Source organism: Parus major, chromosome 23 (assembly GCF_001522545.3).
Source record: "Parus major isolate Abel chromosome 23, Parus_major1.1, whole genome shotgun sequence".
NCBI classification, from domain to species: domain Eukaryota; kingdom Metazoa; phylum Chordata; class Aves; order Passeriformes; family Paridae; genus Parus; species Parus major.
The window spans coordinates 4,552,078-4,576,156 of NC_031791.1; the positions used below are offsets into that span (position 1 = coordinate 4,552,078).

Genomic DNA, 24,079 nt, shown 5'->3' on the forward strand with positions numbered 1-24,079 from the left:
CACAAAAATGTATATGGGCTGTGAGATTTCAGGTACCCCACCCTGTGGAGTCTTCAGGAGAAAATCTGTCCAGTCTCATTGCAAGTGATACCCTCAGGAAGAGAGGAGGGAATCAATTCTTCTGCTTGGCTGATGTTTCTGTGAATCATCATGTACTCTGGTTTTGTCACTAAAAAGTAGCAGCAGTTCTGTGTTCTTGTGCCCTATGGGTGATGCATGTTGGCTCTGTCTAGCAGGAGTTGCCGCATGATTTTTGGGCTCAGTGGGAGTTGTTTTTCTTGATGATGAAGTTGTTCTTTCCAAATCTTCCTTTTGTGAAAACAGTTCTTTTCCCCATTAAAATTTTCCCTGCTGTGTTTCAAAATCGAATTGAAAAAGTATTGCATAAGAACTGGGAAAACAAGCATGTGTCATCAGTCAAGTAGAGTGAGCTGCAGACAGTCAGAACACTGATAGCCCTTCAAGGATGTAAAAATCATGGGGAGCTTCCTGTCAATGGAACAGGCATTGCTGAAGAGAAAACTAGATTTGTATTTCCATGTTTGATTTCAGTTCTTTTCTCACTGTGTTTATTTCTTATTTTATTTCTCACAGCACTTTTTTTCCATTTTAAGGAAATGAGTTTTCAGTCCTACAGGACAGCATTTGGAGGCTTGTCATGACCATCCATACCTTCAGAAATAGGGCATACAAAATGCCTTTTTTGTAACTTTTACAGTGTTTGATATTGAAATTTCCTGGTTGATAAGGAAGGGAAGGAGCATAGAGAAAGAGTGGGGAATCTTCCAGCAGCACTCATCACAAAGGCTTATTCTTCTGGTTGTCACAGTATTTTGCAGCTACCTGTGTGTGTTGTAGCTAGGGCCATGTGGGGGTGTGTGGAGGAAGAGAAAAGCCAATAGTGGAATATCAGTGTTTGCTGTGAGCTCTGCTGGATTGCTCAAGACAGGGAATCAGCAGGCTGGTGTGTAGCCCAGCTTCCATTCATGAACTTGAGTCCTTTTTCAGCTCTGCTTCAGGACAAAGAAACTAGGGGAAAACTGCTTACAAAGGAGATGGATTTAATGAGAGAAAGCTTGGGGTCTTGAAGATGGATTTTAGAGGGCATTTTCAAGACTTATTTTGGAGAGCAAAGCTGTTTGAGGAGTCAGTAGTATTAGAAAATAGGACTTGGGGTAGAGGGGTTGGCACCACAGTGTGAAGTTGGAAATCACACTTCCTTTTCCTTCTTCAGCTGATTTTCAAACACTGCAGTAAGGTTTCCTATTCCCATTGGTTTGGAAGCTGTGGGGTAACAGGCACAGACATGGATGTGCAGCCTGGATTTGGCAGTTAAAAATGAACTCCTGCACGTCATGGGAAGGAGAGCATGCATTGTGCTACTGCCAATTCTGCTTTAGAGTGAGTGACTTGTGTGAGGTATTTCATTCCATGGTGGAGGAGGAAAGTTCACTGAGCCCCTCCTGCTTGCTCCTGTCTCTGTGCAGGGTTGCACTGCTATGGGGAATCCTTTTCTTTTAAGTGTCTTTAACATTTTTTTGATTTTTCACCAGATGGAATATTTTACATGCCAGTTTACTCATTTTGTTTGCATCACTGTGATGATGCAAGAATCACATGAAGAATTTCCACGGTTTTGGTTCTGCCTGAAGGAAGAAAAAAATGAAGCTTAGTACACAAAATTGTTCTATTCCTGGCAGTTCCTTAAGGGGCTGTTTTATTCTGTAAACCAGACTGATGCTGTCATTTCCTGGGATCTTTAATCAAGCTGTTTCAAACCAAATGGGAGGTTCTTCAAAACTTTAGGGAATTCCTGTTTTGGCCAAATCCTCAGGAGAGATCCTGTAGGAGTGGGCAGCAGGTTGGGTGTGCTGCCTTGGTATAGTGAGAACACTGATCTGCCTGTGTTGAATAATAAGTTGGAAATATTTCATCAGCTTGGCAGGTGAAATACTATCATGATTGGATATAGGAAAGCTGAGATACAGGGAAGAATAAAATATGTCCACATGCCTGCTTACACCTTAATGTGGAGGAGCACAGGCCATTGCCAGTGCAGGGGATGACTGAAACCATGTTTTGCCTGAAGATTAGAACTGAAGTCAAACCTTCAGAATAAAAAGCACTCACCAGCTGTGCAGTACATAGTAATATCAATATGTGTCTCTTCTACTTTTGTTTTTATTTGGGTATTTTAATTAAATCTAAAAAAAGAAAGGGGGGTAGATCTGCTATGCTGCACTCTGCCAAGTTTTGCTCCTTTCTGTCAGAAGCTGTTTGTCATGTGATGAGTGGCACGGAGTGAAAACATTGTGAGGAAAAGCTCTGCTCCAGTTTGGGTGATGTCTTGGATTGCTCTGGCTGCATGCTTCAATCCTGTGTGTGTGTGTGTGTGTAATGCAGCAGCATGGGGCACATGGTCATGAAATACCTCATCAGAAAATAAGGGAAGACTGTACTATTCTGCTGCCTAATTCATGTATTTTTGTTGCTGTTCGTTGTTGGTCCTTGAATAACTGAGGAGTGAAAATAACTGCGTAGGTGATTTGTACAAAATGATTAGTACACAACATTACAGCCATTGCCGTAAAAGACAATAAAAAATGTTTCTATAAATACATACTACACCACTTAGACAAGTCTCTGGGGCCAGAAAGGATCCAGTCAAGGGCACTGAAGGAGCTGGCAGAGGTGCTCACTGAGTCTCTTTCCATTATTTCCCAGCCATCCTGGCTAACCAGGAAGGTCCCACTTGACTGAATGCTTGTTGACCTTCTTTGACCTTCCATCTAGAAGGAGGGTCAGAAAATGCATCTGGGGACTACAGCCTGACCTCAGTGGACAGAAGTTTGTAGAAAAGACCATCTTCCATGCCATCATGTGGCACGTACAGGACAACCAGGGGTCAATCCCAGCCAGCATGTGCTTAGGAGAGGCAGATCCTGCCTGACCAACCTGTCCTCCTACAACAAGGTGACTTGCATGGTGGATAAGGGAAGGGCTGTGGATGTGTCTACCTGAACCTTAGTAAACCTTTTGATACTTTTCTCCTGGAGATGCTGGCTGCTCAGGGCTTGGGCAACTGTACTCTTTGCTAGGTTTAAAACTGGGTGGCTGGGCCCAGAGAGTGAAGGGGAATGGAACTACATCCCTGGGGCCGGGCACTGATGGAGTTCCCCATCAGTATTGGGACCAGACCTGCTTAATATCTTTATGAATGTTCTGGACAAGGGAATGGAGTGTATCCTAATCCCATGGAACACTCCAGGCTGGGAGGAAAGTGGCTGGAAGGGGGCCCATCCTGGAGGTGCTGGTTGACAGCTGCTGAATGTGCACAGGTGGCCAAAAATGCCAAGGGCATCCTGGCCTGTGTGAAAAATGGTGTGTCAAGCAGGAATAGGGAAATGATTGTCCCCCTCTTTTGGGTTCAGTTTTGGGCCTCTCACTACAACACAGATATTGAAGGGCTGGAGTGTGTGCAGAGAAGGGAACAGAGCTGGGGAAGGGGCTGAAGCACAAGTCTGATGAGCAGCTGAAGAATCTGGTGTGGCTCAGCCTGGGGAAGAGGAGGCTTGGGAGGATCTTCTTGCTCTCCACAACTCTCTGCTCTCAGGGGACAAGAGAAAATGGACTCAGGCTGTGCCAGGGAAGGTTTAGATTGGATTTTAGGGAAAATTTCTTCCCTGAAAGGGCTGTCCAGCCCTGGCACAGGCTGCCCAGGGCAGAGGTGGAGGTGTCACCATTCCTTGAGGGATTTAAAAGACAAGGGGACATGTGTTGGGGACATGGGTTAGTGGTGGCCTTGGCAGTACCTAATGATCTTAGAGGTCTTTTCCAAAATAAATGATCCTATGATTTTATTCCAACTCTGTTTAGTAGATGTAATTTCTTTTCCCCAATCAAAGCTTTGTTCTTAGGGAAATAGTGACTGTTTTAAAGTAATATAAAACCATAGTCAATTAGCTTTTTTTTTTTTTTTTTTCTAATCAGTTTAATTACTGTGTGTTGGTTTTATCACAGTATCCTGATGTTAATTATTTGCAGCTTGGGAGAACTGTTTCTTGCATGAAACTTTATATTCAAAGCCAAGGCAGATGGGCTTGAAAGCACAAGCTGAAAGTAAATAGCAGTGTGTCCAGGTGCTGCTCATAGCAGGCAGCTTTCAGAAATTCTATCCAGAGTATCTAGTTTAAGAAGGTCTGACTAAGCTGGACTTTGTATTTTAGGATTTTTAAAACAGGATTTAGTGCAAAAAATGAGATCACCTTCCAGGGCTTTTAATGGTGAATTACTGGCATCAAGATGTTGTGCAGAGCAGAAGACAGCTGCTGAGAGTGATTCTGCAGCCCATTCCTCTGCTCTGATGCCTTCTGGTTTGAAGTTTAGATAATGTGACTCCTTAAATTGAGCAAACTAAATAAAGTTACATGCAAACCCAATTCTTAATATTTTGCATTGCTGGTGTTCCCTGCAAGTTGGAATTAAACAGGATGGTTATTCAAAACAAGTCTAGATGAAATAAAACCTGGTGTTTAATTCACATCTTACAGAATAGTTTTCATCGGGTAATTAATAAAAGTCATCCCATAAAGGAAAAAAGTGTGGTACTTTGCTGATTTCCAGAAGCAGAACAATGGACTCCTTTTTCTGAATGTTTTTTTTCATTGCAGCAACTCATTTAAGGACTTCTTGCACACTTGCTTCCATTTTGTACTGTTGTTCTCATTCACAAACAGTGGCCCACAGAAGCATTCTCACCCCCTGGACTCTTTGATACCTCTGTTGTGTTCAGTTAGAGTTTAAAAATATTCTGTAATAATGTGTGATAAGCTTACCTGAAGTGCAGTTGAGTTTTACACAAGTTAAAATCTAATGTTGAGTGTGATGTGCAAAAAAACCCCAAAACAACCACAAACCAAAAAAATCCCCTGAAAACCCCCCCCCAAAAAAATAAAAAAAAATCAGCGATGTGTATTTTCAGCTTTTAAAAATCATCTTTGTTGCTGGTGAGCTGCTGGCTCTGTGTGCTCCTGTGAGGCAGCTCAGGCTGAGCAAGTGCAAGAGCTGGGTTTGTTTTTTGGGAAAGCCAAGCTGTGGGCAGTTCAGACCTCTCATGCTGGGTGAGGAGGTGTCCAACAGCACCTGGGGGGACTCGGGACCCTGGGGCACGTACCCACCGAGCTGGCTGGAGGGCAGCTGGGATTAGCTGTGGTGGAGAGGGCTGATAGGGATATGAGCAGGGCAGGAGCAGCTGCTCCCTGGATCCTCCTCTGGTAGCTTCAGCCTTGGAGCTGACAGCAGCTTCACTCAGCCTCTCAGTGCAGCAGGAGAGAGGCAGGGAGAGGTTCCTGCCATGCCCTGATCCAAGGGCTTTCTGTGCCCAGCCATGAGAAGAGGTGTGCCTGTTCTGCATGAGAACCTGGTGACTGGGGGGGGTGATACAGGTGAAAAGGCTGCTGTATATTTATCACTGTCATGTCTGCTTCATCAAAGTGGAACATCAAGTAGATGATAAAATTAAGGTTTCATTTACCGTGGATAAAATTAAGGTTTCATTTACTGTGGCTGTGGCTGAAAAGGGACATCCTGCTGCTCTGCTTGCTTGTGTTTCCTGACCCTCATCCTGCTGGCTCCCCTGGAACAGGGCTGAGCGGAGCCAGAGCTGATTTTTCTGACATCAGCTTGTCAGACTGTGCTTGGGTCACTTTGGTGTTTCTTTTCTTTTCTTTTTCTTTTCTCTTGGCAGATCCTACATCCAGACTTCTGTTCAACCTCACAAGCCTCTGCTTTCATCAAGGAGGGAGTGTCAGGCAGGCAGGAGGTGCAGGAGGATGGGAGAGGCAGGAGCTCTCCCTTCTCCCACACCACTGTCAGCTGCTGCTGGCCTTGCCTGGGGGACATCCCTCACCCCTTGCTCCCAGATGTGGAGCTCAGTGCCTCCGTTTCTCCCAGACACACACTACTGCTCGGTCTGTGGGGTCACACCTCGAGTGTGAGGTGTCCTCTGCCCTGTGTGAGGTGTCTGCTGCTGTTTCTGGAGGTACAGGGAAAGCACAAAGCCACCCTAGGCCAGGTTCTCACTTGGAATGCTCACTTCCCTGGGAGAAGGCATGAAGCCACCAGAGGTCAAGTGCTGCCTGCTATTAAGGCAGGCACTTTGTGTTCATTGCTTTGGTTCAGTCGTCTGCTACAAGGTGCCCAGCTTATTTGGGAAGAATGTTTTCTTCACACATGTAACATATTCCAGTGGGACTCAGATTTGTCTTTGTAATTATTTAAATCCTTCTCAAAACCAAAGTTAAAGAGCTACTCACAGCTTTTAAGCAAAGCATGGCATGGGAAGTTACTGCTGTATGGATCAGTGTAATGTAAAATATTTTTCCATACTGAAGAGTTTAGTTTAGGATTCTTCTATGAAATTACACAACAAAACAGTGTTGAATAGCAGAAGTGAAGGATGAGGGACAGGACCTCTTGGTATGAATTTCAAATCTTCTTGCTTTTGGCCATTGTATTTTGTACTCCTTTTTATCATCTGTGAGTGGCAGAGTTTCTCTTCGGTCCTATTTTTTTCTGTTATTTCCTACAAAAAATAAATAAGATTTATATTTAAAACTGATTGAAACTGGTGGAGGAAAAACTGTAAAGGTGACAGCAGTGCTTTGTAGACTTGTGTGTTGTGAATAGGGTCATTTCCAAAGAACATGAGTTATGGAAGAGACTAATTGTGAATTCAGTTCAGAGTTCAGGCAGTAACAGTAGCTTTGATTAGGGATGGCAGCCTTGCAAAATACTCAAACCCTCAATGAAATTTTATTCTGGCACATACAATACACCCTGGTACATAAGACCCGTCCTCAAATGAGGAGGAAAGCTTTTGTGTTTTCGCGGTTAATAGGAAACGATGGCAGGCTGCAGAGCATCCCTGTGGCTGGCACGTGGGAGCGGGCTGCGGGCAGCCTGCACGTGCTGGCACATTAAGTAGGTCTGGCACGAGCCAGGGAGGGGACACAGACATGGTTTTCAGGACAGCAGAAAGTTGTTTCTGTAAAAACTAGTTCAGTCAGTTTTGTGTGGGGATAATCCCATGATTTGAAGGTGCCTGAGTGCTGCGGAGAGGGTGGATAGAGGAAGGAGTGGTGTGTAAAATAGCCCTTTCACTACAGACAGAGCTGGACTTTCGTGGCTCTGGAGGGAGGAATAAGTTATACCTCACCACAGAAAGTCGCTGGATTTAATTTCTCCAACCCACTAAGTGTTTTCCAGCATTTCTTCTAATTTCTGCAATCCCCTGAAGTTGTGCTGTGAGGGCGTGTGGCAGAGCAGGTGAGGAGGCAGCTCAGGAAAAGCTGCTCTGAAGAGGTTGGGGTTGGTTTTAATAAAGTGGCTCCAAAATGAGATGGAGAAAGCAAGAACACACATCATATTGCTCATCAGGTGGGCAGAGGGGGAAGCCAGGAGGACACAGGCCTTTTATCTTTTGCTCAGCAAATTGCAGAAGTTAATCAGGTTGTGAAAATATTCTGCAAAATGTCTTTTTCATGATTTTAAGGCCCTGGAATGCAGCAGTTTTTTGATGTATAAGATCTCTCTGCTAAATGCTTCCAAAATAAAAATTATTTTATAAAATTTCATCAAACTTCTCGTTTTGAAAGGTGCAGTTGAAATAATGAACTTGCTTTGTGAATTTGGTGGGGAACAGCACTGTGTGTAAATGCATTTAGGTGTACAGTCTTGTCCTGATTTTTTTTTTTTTGATTGTTATATAAATGTTCTAAATTAAAACAGGTTAGATTGAATCATGCTGTTTACTGACCTAGTGGACCAGACTTGATCATTTAAAGTGTCTTTAAAATCACGGTGCGCGTGTCTGATTAGTGTGTTAGCTTCTGCAGTCAGTGTGGTCCGAGTAAATGATGTAGAAATGTACCATGTGCATGAGGAATCTGTATCTTCAAAGCTTAAAGCTAAATCCCTTGTTTATGAAATCTTTCCATATATGAATTTTGTATTTTATTTGGGAGATGGCCACATGAGTTTTGTGGGAGGAGTATGTAACAATTAATATTCTCTGATAGTCTACATGATAAGCCCCCCAAAAGTACATAAAGCTATGAACACCTTTTTTTAACAGGGCTTGAAGGCTGCTGAGGAACACACGATTTGAATCATTTAAGCATTAAAATAGTAATACCCATGGAAGAGCCACAAGACTTACCTGAACAACCAGTAAGTACATTTTAAAAAGGCTGAAAATTAAAATATAAAACAAATTAGTGATCTCACAATTTTGGTATACATTTATTTTAGCAAATATTGGAAAAGAAGGCTTTTACTGAGTGTATTTATCCAGAGGACAAAAAGCATTTTGTTCTTTGTAAAATGTGCTGTACATTTAACTCACTATAATTGTACAGGTAGTAGTAGGAAAGGAGTAGTTATAAGTACTTGAACTCTATGGTGTTTCTATGCAAAATGATTACTTCTTATGCTCAGAAAACCAGACTTACTTCAAGCCTGTTGTAGAAATAATACAATTCACTATTTTAGGGACAGGATCAGCATGCTGGTTATTACAGAGTGTATAGTCTTTAATTCTTCTTATGCTTGAGATCTTGAAAAGATCCTATGATTTATTGTTTCCACAAGTGGAAGGCATTTTTTAATCACCAGTGTAACAATATGTTGGGGTTGGAAGCCTGTCTGAAGGTTGAAGTTGCTACACGTATATGAAGTATTTGCAATTCTGTTTGCATTATCAATAACTGATATTATCACAGCACAGAAGTGTTGGGTAGAGAATTATCAATACAGTGTGAGATGAATTAAATTGTGTATCTAAAACATAATAGCATAGGAATTAAGGAGAAACGTTTATATTAATGTTCTGTTCCCAAAATATAATTGGTACAAATTCTACAAGAAATTGCCAAGTTACAATGGAAGTGATGTTTGTAATCTTGGAGACCTTGCCAAATGCACAGAGGAACAGAATAATGTGTTTGAGGGCACTTTGGATGTGTTATAATTGAAAAGATTTTGATGCCTTTTTAATGTGAAGATTTAATGTACTTCAGTTAAACTACTTAGAAACTTAGGAACAAAATCCAATGAAGTGCAAATGTAAACTTAAAATTATTCAGAACCTGGTTGCCACCACCTGCAGATGATGGGCCTGAGTAATACCCACAAAATGTGAAACTAAGCAGCAAAACCATATAGTTTGTACTCCAGCTGTTTGAGGAGTTTAAAAATGAATTGCCTGTATTAAAAAAGGAAATCTCTCTAAATACATCCTTATATAATAAAACCTGTCTTTATTCTTCAGAGCAAGAGAGATAGGGTACAGCTAATTTTCAGTGCTGTGTCCTTTAAGCAGATTCTGCTGCAATATTCAGCTAAAGATTTCCTTTAATTTCTTTTAAGTACCTGATACCATTCTGTGACAGAATATGAGAATAGATGGATCATGATGAATGAGTGAGGTAATATTTTGGGTGTAATGGCATTACACCCAAATGCAGGAGAAACTCACCCTGGTGTCCTACTGAGGGTTTCACAGTAATGTTTGTAGCCTGCAGAAACTGAATTTGTGTTCAAGCCAGTGCTGTCTGTGGTGTAATACCCTGTACAGGAGCAGGATCCAGCTGGCTCCTACTAAATGAGAAAAAGTGCTGCATTGGTTTCAGTCAGGATTGTAAACTTGTAATTTATTACAGAAAACGCATTAATGTTCCTATCTTTATGCAATATTAAAATGTAGGGGACAAAGAGCAAAGTTTGTGGCTGTCATGCTGAATCTGTGCAGAATAAGATTTTCTTAAAATTTACAATTGTTTATTTCAATTTCCACAAAATTGTCCTTACCAGCCATTTTTGTGGCTGTATATCTCAGCACCTGTTCCTAACATAACTTGACAATTCTGCTGTACAAGATCCAGTGTTAGTTCTTGTTTTCTAATTAGGAAAAAGCTTGTTTTGAGATGAAGAGCCTATAGTTACACTGGAGTGCAGGACAAAACTGGATGTTCAGTCACCACTGTGAACTCTCCAGCTTGTGTTAATTGTAGCTCTTAATATTTTTGTCTTTGCAGGTGAAAAAAGCCAAGATGCAGGAATCCAGAGAACAGAACCTGAGGTATGAGATTTTAAATTTGATTTTAGCTTCTACAATTATAAAGCTTTCATTTTAGAAATTTGCCTCTAGATTTATTTTTTTACAGGGTTATGGAAGATATAGTTGCATTTGTATTCGGTATAATTTTGATTAAGTTCCCAATAAAAAATAATTAACTGGCCCTATGGTATAAAGCTTTATAAAAGTGGCCACAAAATATCTTAATGGCATAATCACACCCATTTTTTACAGAATGAGACTGACATAATATGCATTTAATTTGGTGAGATTCAGGATATTTTAATAATATCTGTGCTACTATTTTTAGTGAAACTGTGTGGAGAAATTGAGAAAATGAGAAATGAAACTCTTGAGTTGGTAGCCTCTCCTATTTAAAGCTGTTGTGTGATACTATATTTGGCCTCAGTAGATGCTTTCTGATACTGTATTTAGGAATTAACTATTATTATTACTACTTTTAATGAGAATAGCTTTATTAGGAATTACTCTGTTTCTTTGAGTAGCAGCAAATACAGTGAAGAAAGATTTCTTTTTGGAGTCTCTGCCATTCCAGTAGGAGCAAGGAGGAAACGCTGTTTCTGCAGGAGTGGACGTGGTATATTCTAAAATTTAGAATTTTGATCTAATCACACAAGCTCCCTTTCTGGCCCATCTGAGGTCAGAGGAATCAGATCCTAGGGAGAGATTTTTCCCTCTCTTGGAGAGAGAGGGCCTGAGGGCAGCATGACAGGTTTGAATGTGTCAGGGTGTTCTCCCTTCTCCCTCTGTGTCACCCTGCTTCATCACAACCACAGCTTCCCTATGGATGTGTAAACATCCTTGTCTTTTAAAATTGTAGACATTTAAAAATGTATTTTTAGTATTTAAAAATAGAAGAGAGGGAAGGGATAAAGTTGCATTTTAACTTGATTAAATATTCTGTTTAAATAATGTGGCTCTGTTTTGATAAAGCTATACATGATTTTGACCAATGGATTAGTTTAAAAGAATTTATTGGACTTGTTTCTCCCTTTCCCCTGCACTACAGGAGGTGGAGGAGGGAGAGAAAATCAGTTTAGTTGAGCCTAGAAAGCAGGGATGGGAGGGGGAAGGTGTTGTAAGATTTGGGTTTATTTCTTGTACAGCCTCCTGCTCCCTGTGTAGTTCAGTGTAGGCACCTTTAGGCTCTTCCTGAGAGTTTAATTTGCTCATGCAACACAGAACTGTGCAGTTATTTTTTATTGGGATGCTGAGTGGAGTCAGGTCATGGAGGGAGAGAGCGCCATGCTTGGTGCACAGCTGAGCTACAAGGGGGGAAGTCTCCCCTCAGCAGCAATAAACAGTTCCTTTGGCTTCTCCACCCTTGAGAAACTGCATTCTCAGAATGTCAGAACAGCACACAGGTGGCTCAAAACCTTGTGAAAAGCTGTGCTGCAGAGCTAGCAATAATAAAACTGAAGCCACAAAGGCAATCATCAAGGAAAAAAAGTTTAATTCAGAAATTACCTGTACCTTCTACTCTATACATGAACAAAGCAGCATTGACATGGAACTGAAACAATGTGGGACAGATCCAAAATAATCCAGTAACCTGCAAATATTTGAGTACAGAAGTGACCCCCAGTTCAAGGATGTTTCAACACCAGTCTTCAGGGACAAATCCAGCAGTGAGGCAGTGCCCATGGGCAGGGGAGCAGGGCCACACACCACTTCTGGCAGCAGTTCCTGGGGGAATGGAGGTGCCAAGAGATGTTTCTCACAGAAGCCACCCCTGCAGTCCCCCCTCTACCAAACCCTGGCCACTCAAACCCCATATAAATCTAATATATGTCTATATATATATATATATATATGTCCCATTTGTGTCTTATTCCAGCTGCAGATCTCTCTCTCAGAATCTCTTCATGAAACAGCAAAGAGCACAGGGCTAGGTTTTGTGAAGAGTACGTTTCCCTTGCTCAGAAGGGTTGAACCCAGGGGTTATGATGCCCAAGGATGTTAATTTAAGAATTCATAATGCTAATACTGAGCCTTTGTTGTCCTGGCAGTCATGTGAGCAACACAGAAGTCAGTGATCAGAAAACTGAATCTTCAAACCTTGGTTCAAACCTTCCCATGTCCAGTGAGAGTGAGTATCTCTGCAGTTCTCCCATTGTCTTTCCTCATGTCTTTCCCTAGCTTCATCTACCACAAGCTTTGTCTCCTCCTTGTAATTCTTAGCCTGCCCTCGCTATCAGTTGTAACGTGAACGTTTGCTGTAGTGTTTACAAAGTGTTAATGCCTGATGGTAAGGAAATATCTGTTTCTAACAAGTATTTTTGTGTCACTGCCCCTCAGCTTCTGAGTACTGCTGTGTCTTACCTGCCTTAGACATGATTCTTCTAGAGGGTTGAGTCAATATCAGTTATACTGCCTGTTGTAAATATATTTGATAAATCACCGTCTCTACACAGGTGGTGGGGTCCTTTGTAGCAATATACCACACACTTCATCTTAGACTCTGCATTGTATTTATTGAGTGTCTGCAGAAAGCTCTTAGGAAATAAACAGAGAGGAAACAGGCAGAGAATACAAAGATTGCATAGTAAGTGCAAAGTGGAGTCCTTTCTCTTGGAAAAAGAGTGGAAAAAGAGGGCTGGAAGTTAGTAGGAAAGTCAGACCCCTGTGTGGAATACCTTTGACTGCCTGTACATATTTCGAAGTGTAAGTCAGCTCATCTTAGCTGAAAGTGTGTAAGGTGTAACTTTCCATTGTAATTGATTTAATATTTGCTATTTTAATCCATGTACTGTGGTGTTGCAGAAGTTATGAGAAATTTCAGCCTCCAAAACTTGCTGCCTAACTGGATAAGCCATTTACAAATCCCAGAAATTGTGTGCAGTGTTACTGTGGGATTTTTTTGTTTTTTACACCATAAAGGCTATTGAGTAACCAGATTATATGGTGGTGTTTAAATGAAGAAAAAAATATAGGGAGACAGTAAATGGAATTTCAATCTACGATCAGTCCATCTATTTACTATTTTCAAAAAACATATTAACCTCTTTTCATATTAACACATATTAACTATTTTCAGAAAACCTATGCCACTCTCTGTGCTTGTACACAGAAGCTTCTGAGATGAGTGAATGATGAAAGACTTAATAAAGATCAGTTATTTGGAAAAGAAGAAGGCAGTTATTTAAAATGAAAAGGTCATCATGTAATAAATTTGGTTTCAGAAACTCAGAGAAAATAATTGCTTCTTCTGCCTATGTATGCTTAATTCTTTGTATGCAATTTTATAGCTACAAATTTTAGAATTATCATTACTACATAACTATTCAGATGAAAATTCTTAAAAAAAAACCCCACGAATCTTAAACATTTTTGCAGGAGGGGTGTGGGAACTGATAGGTGTTAAAGGAAAGCCTTTAGCTCCGAAAGTTCCCGGTTTGTGTTTCCTGTTGTATCCTTGTGCTACATGGGTTTCACACTGTGAGTAAAGGCAAACACTGAGGAGCAGAGGAAGGTGGTTCATGGATCATTTGGGAGGTTCAGCACATGTGGTTGATGGTTTGTACTTCTTGAGTTCAGATTACACAAAGAGAAGGTTACTGAGGTGGCAGAATGCACATTAGGGTTAGAGTTGCCTGTGCTGACTGTCTTGCTTTCCTCAGTGTAACTCAGAGTTAACTACATGGTCATACAAGAGCAATAATGCCGGTCCAATATGGACTTTTTGTGAGCACATTATTGGCATTTGGATCAAATCCCAAGGCAGAGTAGGCTGTTAGCCATGACCTTGTGGCATTTTGAAGGCTGTTAATCGAGTCACTCCAGAGGGAGAGGGAAAGTGTGGTCTCTTGTAATGGTAGTGGTGTGGGAGCAGGGTCCCTGGGCCCGCACAAGGGGTACACTGTTAGCCTGGAGTACCTCCTGGGCAAGCCCTGGGTGCTTTGCTTTCAGGGGGGAATCAGCTGGATCCACAGCAGTGCAGCTGTGTTTGCTAAGGGCTTGGCTATGGTGCTTCTAGACCTGAACTGATAAAGCCATGTAGTGTGCAGATAACACAGTCACAGAAGTTGTAGCTCCCAGCAGCCAACTGTACTGTGCTGGTGGCATGGGCCAGGTTCTGTGCTGGGCCCCTGCCCATCATTGCTTTCCTAGTTTGATGGACAGCTGAGTATTTGATCAGGTCAGCTGGTGTGAATCCAAGGGGTGTTCAGTGGCTCTTGGAGCCCAATCCCCTTTTTCCAGCCCAATCCCCTTTTTCCACCCCAACCTGGAATGCTGTAAGAGAGCTCTCCCACACAACATGTGCTAGAGCCATAGGCTGTGCTGAGTGAGAACATTTGAAACATTTCCTCTGTGGGTTGTCAGCAGAGCCACTCTGTCTTACCTGTTTCAGAGTGCAATTGCTGTGGATTTATTCAAGCAGAGAAATGGAAACATCTGGTTAAATGTAACTACAGGATTACTTTAGAGGACTTTGAGCCTTGCGCACTGCAGCTGTGCTTCACTGGATGTGTGTGATTAAGTTCATAGAGCTGGAGCTGTTCCTTTTTACAGGAAAGACTGTTTGCTGGAGCCATGCATGGGTAGAGTACGTAGGGGAAGAGGAAACCTTGGCAAAACAGGTGTTTGGTCTCTGCTCCAGGACACAGAAATGTTATGCTTGGTGCAGATGAAGCCCCTTTGGCAAATATGCAGGGTTTTGGGGAGGACTGAAATCAAAGTGTTTTTATAATAGTTGCAAAAATTGTAAAGAACACTGTTTCACAAGGAGGAATGTGACTGATCTACCTGCTGTGAGCTGGCAAAACATTTTTGTGCCACAGTTTAACAGTGTATTTTTGAGAATTTGCTTTGAAACAGATATTCAGGGCACTAAAACTCTTTGTAAATACTGTGTGTTGACTAAAATGTACCATGACTATTGATATTTGTCTTTCTTTTATTTTATATATATATATATATGGGTTTTGAAAGCACCTCTGTAATTACACAAACTATTTTTTTTTCAGTTATGACATGCACTGATTATATCCCAAGGTCATCAAATGATTATACCTCACAAATGTATTCTGCAAAGTAAGTCAAGAAATTGTTACTGAGTTCTGTAACTTACTTCTCTCTGAAGTAATCTTTTTGTATCTTTATACATTTCTCTAATGCTGTAAATCCCACTACTGGCAGCAAATACTCATTACTGAAGACACTGAACTTACAGAACTCATCCTTTGGATTTATTGACTGTTGTTTTATGTTCACAAAGATAAATGAGACCCTTCAAGTAATTAACATGATAGCCTTGGTGAATAATGCACATAATATTTGTCAAATAAACACATTGAACATGAATAAATATAAGGAGAATATAAGATTTTCTCATCATTCACTGTGTTTAGGGATCTTTATAGTTCTTGCTGTTGGAGCAGGATAGGCCTTACCCCCTGCTGCTTGTTTTTGTGCAGTTGCTGTGTGTGTCCCACTGTTTGTTACAGATACTGCTAGATTACAGTGGCTTCAGGGTCTGGTGTGGTAAGGCAGGAAAATGGGATGCTCTGGCATCCTGGAGGAGGGAACTTCCTGGCAGTGTCTGTTAGCTCAAGAGCCTGCCTTGGGAAGCACAAGGAGCTTATTGCACTAAGAGGACATGTCAGTCTGAGTAGTTCCTCCTTTCTGGAGCAATTTTTTTAATGTGTCTTCTGGTTTGAAGGCTGAAAGATGCATACTGTAAATAGTTCTTTCTGACTTTTGTTCTCTCTTTCCACTAAGGCCATATGCACATATCCTTTCTGTACCAGTATCGGAAACAATGAGCCCTTACCCTGCTCAGCCTCAGTACCAAGCACTACAGCAGTCCCAGCCCTACACCATCTACCCCCAGACCACCCAGACCTACGGACTACCTCCTTTCGGTAAAAAGTGACTTTTCAAAGACTTCTCCGTGCCTGCAATTACTGTTTTATGTCTCATTAAAAAGCCAATGTTAAGCTTAACTAGTTGTGTTGGAGAGAAGAGTTTGTAGGAGAGCGTATGCGTAGCTTAAATTGTAGATGGGCACTGAGCTCTTGATGGGACTTCAGCTGAAAAAATAAGATTTTTATAAAGCTGTTACTTTGGATCTCCCCATGAAGTTTGCCATATGGTTCTTGGTTTGGGATCATAATTGTCTCTAGTTGTGGTATAGCTACGTTTGTGCTGTTTCCTTGTTAGTGAAATGACACAACACCCCTTACCACAACTCTGCTTTTTCATTTCCTTTTTGTTGTCCAAGATTAAGACATTTTTATTTCATCTTTCACCAAATGAGAGCTCATGCTAAAATGTCTCCAAGTTTACTAGGCAAATAATATGCTCTAATAACTGAGCCCTCTTGATAGCTATTCCAGTCTTTGCAAATGCAGCTCTAGAAGAATGGAGAGGAGCAGAGGCTGTTTTATCCCTTAGCATGCAACAGTGATGAGAGGGGAGAGCATCAAGCCACCGTGCAGGGAACCTGGGGAGCACCCTGGCTGCCTGTGGAAGTGCTTGGAATCACCACTCCTTGCAGTGTTCAAAAGACATATGGATATGGCACTTGAGGATATGGTTTAGTGGTGGATGTGGTGGTGATGGGTTAATGGTTGGGCTTGATCTTAAAGGTCTTTTCCAACTTTTCCAATTTTGTGATTCTAAGTATATGTCTCAGGAGCTTGTGGTTGTACTGCACAACCATATGCATTGAGCCTCTTGCAGATTTATCTGTACTGCTAAAATCTTAGTACCTTGATGTGTGTAAGGATGAATTTTTCTTTAGTTAAAGAATTAGATGTCTTTGAATAAGAGCAGCTACATTTCTGGCTTTTGTTAGCTGCTGACAGAGCATGGACTTTTCTAAAAGTTACAAAACAATTGATATGTCATGATATATTTGAAAGATGGTGTAGAAAAGATAATAAATCCAGACTTGGCTTTGTTAAACATAAGTTAAATTACTAATACTGTAATTACTAATGGTTGCTGGAACATATTCCTCTTCACTGGGTGCCTGCACTTTGGTTTCAGTGCCTTGTTGCACTGTTTTGTGCTGTATCTGAACAGTGGCTGATGGTTTTCTTTGCCTCATTTATTTAGTGTTTCTTGATAGTGTGTTGTGCATGGTGCATTGAGGCTACTTCGTGTGCTGTTGTGTGTTTTAATGTATTGCATGTTGGTGTTTCTAAAGGGAAATATTTGTAAATATGTGGAGTGCTCCAGTGAAGTTGTGTAAAACGTTGGTTTAGACTTCTGCAGTTTTGGAGGGAGGGTGTAGGGGTTTTGTTAGTGTGCTCTGTGTGTGATGTTTTGTTGGTGGCAGTAGTGGTGGCTATATTTGGGGGGAGTGTTCATTTTAAAAAAGCCATTTTTAAAGGATTCTGGAGTGTGGGGATATTCAGCTGCTTCAATATTATAGTTTAAATGTAACACTGGAAGTTCTTCTGAAGATCTGGAAGAAGATCTGCATTTTCTATTGACTTCAAAGGAGCTTTAATCTGTAAAATATCCAAAATGTCATCAGTTACTGAAATGTCCAGTGTGGATTTTGAGGTCTGTTCTTAAACACCTGAATTTTCAGTGTGAAATCAAGTGTTAGGAAGATGTTAAAAGTCATTATTTCCAGTAATGGAAATCATACTGGAGAGGTACCTGCTGAGTCATGCAGAGAAGATGGAGCTTGCATGGTTTGATGGAGAGGTAGAGGGTAGAGGATTGAACATGCACACTGCAGAGGGAATTCTGGAAACTGCTTCTGCTCACAAAATCTCCAGTGAGCAGGTGGGGGCCAACAACTTGGTCACATGTTTTAGCAGAGGGCTTGTTACAGAGCCTGGTGTGTCTTTCTACTGAGTATTTGTTTCTATGCCAGAAGGAAGCCACCATGGGTTATCTAACTGGAACAAACCAGCATGAAATTCAGGCAAGCTGACAAACACCATAGTCTTGAGGTGGCTGAAGTCAGGATGCTCCTTTTAGAGAAGGGATGGCTTATGCTCTTGCTGATTTGTCACCTCTCTTGGTGTTCAGAGCATTGTTCTGCATGGGATACTCTTGTAGTCTGGGGAGATTTTTTTAAAGAAGCATTAAAATAAGAGTAGTGGCATCCAGGCTGCATATGTGTAGCTGTAAGTTGGTATGAGAAACACCATGGTTGTGATGGCTTACATCAACTCAAGAAAAACCAACAAGTGATGGGATGTCCTGTGTGGGGCCTTTCCATGTGTGTAGATGTGTGCTGTGACATTCTGTGGCGTACAGTGCTGCCGTGGGACATGGAAGAGTCTCATTCCCCTTCTCACAGCTTCCTCTCCATCATCCTTGAAGCTGTGCTATCTTACAACACTGTCCTGCAGGATGAGAGGGGAAGAGCATAAGCCACCACTCCAGGAGTGTGCCTGGCTGTATAGAAAAGAGGACATGCAACAACAAGGCAGTTGTGGAAGGCAGGGGCTGAAAGATGCCTTAGCACATGACCTGAATCAGTTCCTACACTGCCAATCCCTCTGCCTGTGTCTGACCTGGTGCCACACTGTGGGCATTATCCTAGAGCATCCAGGGTGGGTTTTTGTTTCACTCTCAGGTTGTTTGGCACTTCTGCATGTCATGAGACCATCACACTATGTTGCTCCTTGTCCCTCTGTCTTGTGCCCTAAAGAGCTTCTGGTTACTGTCCCCTGTAAAAACTGCTCATCCATTTGGAGATGATGGCACTCCCTTTCCAGACTAAACACAGGTACTCCCACTCTCTTTGGAGGATCTTTTTCCCATATATTTTGTTCTGGAGTTTCTGCAATGTATCTGCAGTCTTTCTTAAATCAGTCTTTCATTTTTGTTTGCTAATTATTGAAGTTCTGGAGGTTTGAAACCTTAACGAAGACACAACTTGAGAGTCGAAGAGTCAAACCCTGGGGTGGCTGTGCAGAGGGGAGTGATTTAAGTTGACTCATAGGTCTCAATTTGAGATCAGATATGTAAATAATCAAAGGGCCATTGCAGAATTTAATTCTGACAAAGCTGCAGCATGGAGCGACCTCTTGGAGCTGATGCTCATGTCCAACTTGATGGAGTCTCCCATGTCTCCTAGGTAAGAAACCTAGAGCTCATAGCCCATGGCTCAATCCTGCTGGAGTGGGTGAAGGGCTGCAGGTGGCTTCTGCAACCTTGGTACTGTTTTCAGGGTGTTTAAAAAGGAAGGTGGTCTTTCTGATAGCCCTGAACTCTGTCCAGCTCCAAATGTCCTTTGTCCTTCTGCTTTGCACACTCCTGCTTGTTTTTATGTAGATTCTCTCAAAATATTTCTGCTTTCTAACCAGGGCCAGGGAGAACTGTCTTTGACTTTGGCTGTAGATTTGGAGACACTCAAATGAAAGCCTGAAGAGTCCTGAAGAGTGAGGCCTGAGCTGAGCTGCCTCAGTTGGACACTGTTGGCACCTGTCAGTGCACAGACCTCAACCTTAACACAGCACCTGAGCTGAGCCACATGCTAAGTGTGCCCTGTACACATAATTACTGTCACTCTACTCTCCATGCTGTGCCCAGGGTTGTTACAAAAGCATTTCAAAACAACAGGAAATTTTGAAGAAACATTTGGATTTTTTCTTTTTTGTTTTTTTAGCTCTGTATTTGTTGTTGTCAGTCTTGGAAAATTCCTGACTTGTGGCTTGGTTTAAAATATTCATCCCAAAGCCCAGTGAAGTAGTGGAAGCATTGAGCTTGGCCTTCATAGATCCCAGCTTTGGCCTTGCTGTGGAACAGCTGATGTCACTTGCAGTGCTGTGCAGCTCAGCCCAAAATCACAGCGATTGGCAGGTCCTTTACCTGCATGGGCAGTGAATCTTAGTGACACAAACAGATTTTTAGCTGAAACCTTTTCAAATTAGTCTTCTTGGTGCTTTTAATTTTCTCTTTTTCAGCCATTTTGTCACCAGCTCTAATCCCTGCACAGCCTGACAGCACTTACTATTGCTGAAATTAAACATTTTCCATGTGTCATTTGTTACTTGCTTTTGTGATGAGCAAAAATCTTAATCTCAGGTAGGAGCATGCTGTTTGGTCCCAGCATATTTGTTTGTAACTGGTCCAATTTATCTGATTCAGGTGCACTGTGGCCAGGTATGAAACCTGAAAGTGGTTTAATTCAGACTCCATCTACAAGTCAGCACAGTGTTCTTACCTGCACTACAGGGTTAACCACAAGCCAGCCCAGCCCAGCACATTATTCTTATTCCATTGAAGGTAACTTGGCATGGTTTTTATCTGCATCTCTCTCCACCTAACTGAGTCCAGATACCAAACTAGAGAGGCTTGCACGCTTGTCCTTGGTTTGTGCATGCTTCTTCATGCTTTGCCTCTTTTCTCTTTGTGCCTTTGTGTTTCTGGGTTTGTATTTGCCTCTTACCTGTGTGTGCTCCAGGCTGGCTCGTGCCATGCTGCTGGGCTGAACAGGGTGAAGAGCAAGTGGGAAGGGGAAAGAGACTACATGTTGTGTTCCTGCATGCTTTTCTGGGAATGCTCTTGCATTTCTCTTTTTGTGGTCTTTAGCTTGATGTCAGGAAATATGCTGACTGCAGTGAGATTTTTAAACATTTGCTTTTAATTCCTTCTGGAGGTAGATGGCTCTTGCATATCACACACACTGGGTTGTCGACCTGCTAGGAAGTGAATTTCTCAGTATAGAAGTACCATTCAAATATTATAATTGCTGGAAGTGCCACATCTAAGAAAGCAGGTGCTGAATTTCACCAACTTCCACTGCAGTTTTTAGGATTGAATGTGTCAGATAGCTGAATAATGGAATGTTGTTGCTTATGGCATATGTGTACAAATTGATACCTTTTCTTTAGGCTGGAATTTGTCATTTATGTTTTGGTGAGGAATTGAGAAAATTTGTCTCTTTCTCTGGAAATTTTATAAAGCATTTCAGGGACAAGTAATTTCTTGTGGAATATTTTCACAGAATAATTCAGGGACTTCAGGAAATTTTTAGTTCAGCTTCCTGCTCAAAGAGTAGTTGATACAGAATTCAGAACCAGATTGCTCAGAGCTTAATCCAGTTGGTTCTCCAAGGATGGAAATTTTGCCAGTTCCAGAGCTGGCTGTCAGTACAATGAAGTGTTTTCTCTTTTGCCAACTCAGAGCTTTCCCTGTTTCATGTTCTGACCGTTTCTCTCTTCCTCCTGCTGCTGCACACCTGCAAAAAGAGCCTGTGTCTGTCCTCTCACTAATGCCCATGCAGGTACCAACAGGCTGCATCAAACCCCCAAAGCCACCACCTCTTCTGGCTGGACAGTTCCTCTCCCCTGAAATGCCCCTTGCAGGGCAGGTTCTCCAGATGCTTTACTGGCTTTGTGTCTCTTTACCAGACCCACCAAATTTTATCAACACATTTCTTGTGCTTGAGGGACCAAACTGAATGCCATAACCAGATGTGGTCTCATGAGAGCCAAGAAAAGGAGGATAATTCTTAAAATTAGTAGTGAGTGGGTTCTAGCATATCTCTCATGGAGAAAAGTCATGTGGTATGTCATGGTGCTTGCTCAGCTTGCATTATTATGACAGTCAATGGCCCAGTGTAATATTTATCCTTAATTCACTTTTCACGTTCATAACACGAGGAAAGCAATACTGGAAATACTCTCTTCCTCCCATCATAACTCTCCTTCCTGTAGTCCCACCAGCAGAGCGACTTACTGTGTCACTTTAATTGCTTTAATTAACACCAGCTTTAATTGCCAAGGGTCAGGAATGGTTCTGCACAATGTGACCCCTGCCAGATTTCCCAGTGATGTCCCATGGGGAGCAGGTGGCTCCCTGGGGTTCCTGAGGTGACAGACCCATGTCAGGCCTCGCTCTGTAAAATTATAAAATCACAAATGTGTTTATGGTGAAAGGGACCTTAAAGATTATTCACTTCCAACCCCTCTGCCATGAGCAGGGACACCTTCCATTAGATCAGGTTGCTCCAAGTCATGTCCAGTCTGGCCTTGGACACTGCCAGGGATGGGGCAACCACAGCTTCACTGGGCACCCTCACAGCCAAGAATTCCTTCTCAATATCCCATCTAGCCTTGTCCCCTGGCAATGGGAAGCCATTCCCCCTTATCCTGTCACTCCATCCCTTGTCCAGAGTCCTTCTCCAGCTCTCTCTCAGCCTCTCTGGATGCTGGAAGGGGCTCTAAGGTCTCCCTGGAATCTTCTGCAGACTGCTCAACCCCAGCTTTGTCAGGCTTTCACACAGGAGAAGGATTTTAATCTGTGCTGCTGGGAGAATGTGTGATGTGAGAAGTTTCCCTGCAGGCTGCTCTCTGAAAGTGTGCACAAGTCACCCCAAAGTGTGTAAAATTCACTGCAGCTGTGCAAATGCTGTTGCTTTTTGGAACAACTTTTTGCAGACTCGCAGGAAAATTTTCCTTTTTCAGATTTGCTACATTTCCTTCTCAAGCAGCACACCAAGGGTTCAGTTCAGGGGCTGGTGCCAGGGAGGTGGTGGAGAGCAGAGCTGGAAGGATGGACAGAGTTGTTTTAATAGTAATCCCTGGAATATCTGTCTTTTCTGTCCACTCAAATCAGTAGGGTGAGACACAGTTGTACAATGATGCTGACCCACTGGAGGGGAATTTCAGTGCATGGTTCTGGTTTGGGCTCTTTGAAAATGAAGCAAAGCAGATTGGGATTAATAAGGTAGGGGAGGCAGGGATGTAATGTTTGAGGATGAGGTCTGAAGTGGGGGATAAAGGAAGGAAAAAAGTTGTGGCATCTTTAATAATGCAGTACTTGTGCTTGCTGGTCTTTAAACCCCAGCCCTTGAAGTCATGTTTGGAAAATCTGTGCCAAATATTTTTGAATGGTCCTGGCCTGTTCATAGGTAAAAGGAAGTGGTCTACAGTGCAGAAACAATTGGTTCATCTGTGTGGTGGGAATTGTTTGAAAAAATCTGATCTGTAGCACTGTTTAGGTACAGGATTGTTAAAAGGACCAGTTGGAGGGAGAGCAGAGTTAAGAAACAATGAAGTTCATGTGAGGGAATGCCAAACCTTTAAACCCTTTTTCTCATTTCTTAACTTCTGTAACCAGTCTCAGTGGAGAAGCAGCCTCTGCAGAGCGTTGCAAATAAGAATCATGTTTCCTTTCCATAATAGTCTTGAGAGCAGTGGTGTCACAGCATCTTCCAGAGAGTTGCTCTGTCCCAGCTGCATGGCAGCTTTGTTAAGGTAGCAAGGGTCTTTTCTGGAAAGCCTCACAGGGGCTTAGGCAGGGACCTTCTCTTAAGGTAATAACAGCCTTGATAGTTTCCATAATGTGGAATTGGAAAGAGCTTTATTTGGAAACTGCCCCCTGATTTTGAGCAGTGTTTATGAGGAGTGCTTTTGAGCACTTTCTGAAGAGTGTCTGTGACAGGTTCCTTGGCTTGCACAGCTGGGCTTCAAGTAGCTGTGGAGCTACTGTAGGTCCTTGAGTGTCTTCATTGCTATTATTTCTGTTCAGTGCAGCCCTTTTGTCTTTTTCTAAATATTTCTGGGGCTAATTACTTCCCTTTTTTTCTGCTTCCACAGAGATTACACCCTTCATATTTCTCATCTCCTGTAAATACTGTGTATTTCTACACATCTTTAAAGATCTGTTTCTTTCGTTTTCTTAACTTCTTTTGAGGCATATTTTGGATCCATTCCTCTTTCCAGGAGGCACCAGGTAGTATTGATGCTTTCCGTAGCACAACATTCACTCTTCAGGAGTTCATGGTGGGTCTGTTTCCCTGGGGGAGCAGGACTGAAGCCTTCAGAAGCTCAAGTTCTTGGGGTGAATTCTGGATGGCGGTATTTGCAGAAAATAAGGGTTTTTCTTAGAGGCATGGTAAAATAGGAAATACTGTGAATTTCTGCAATTCTTTACATAAGCACCTAAAAGCGATTTTTTTGGTTTTATTTGTGTGCAGAGGAAGGTGGTTTAGGAAAGAAAATA

At 42.1% G+C, this 24,079-nt stretch overlaps 1 protein-coding gene across 9 annotated transcripts in view; it reads left to right on the plus strand.

The window, feature by feature from the left end:
* Nucleotides 1-24,079, plus strand: part of EYA3 (EYA transcriptional coactivator and phosphatase 3) — a 42,237-nt gene that overhangs the window by 5,012 nt on the left and 13,146 nt on the right. For 6 of the 9 annotated variants that reach the window (XM_015649317.1, XM_015649319.1, XM_033519557.1 and 3 more), the window contains 6 exons: nucleotides 8,135-8,229; nucleotides 10,095-10,138; nucleotides 12,166-12,245; nucleotides 15,124-15,190; nucleotides 15,878-16,020; nucleotides 20,219-20,356. In XM_015649317.1, coding sequence (XP_015504803.1) covers nucleotides 8,197-8,229; nucleotides 10,095-10,138; nucleotides 12,166-12,245; nucleotides 15,124-15,190; nucleotides 15,878-16,020; nucleotides 20,219-20,356 — 505 coding nt within the window. In that variant the 5' untranslated portion in view covers nucleotides 8,135-8,196. Of the gene's footprint in view, nucleotides 1-8,134; nucleotides 8,230-10,094; nucleotides 10,139-12,165; nucleotides 12,246-15,123; nucleotides 15,191-15,877; nucleotides 16,021-20,218; nucleotides 20,357-24,079 lie in introns of those variants that run through there. The other 3 variants (XM_033519558.1, XM_033519559.1, XM_015649322.2) reach the window with 3 other exon arrangements.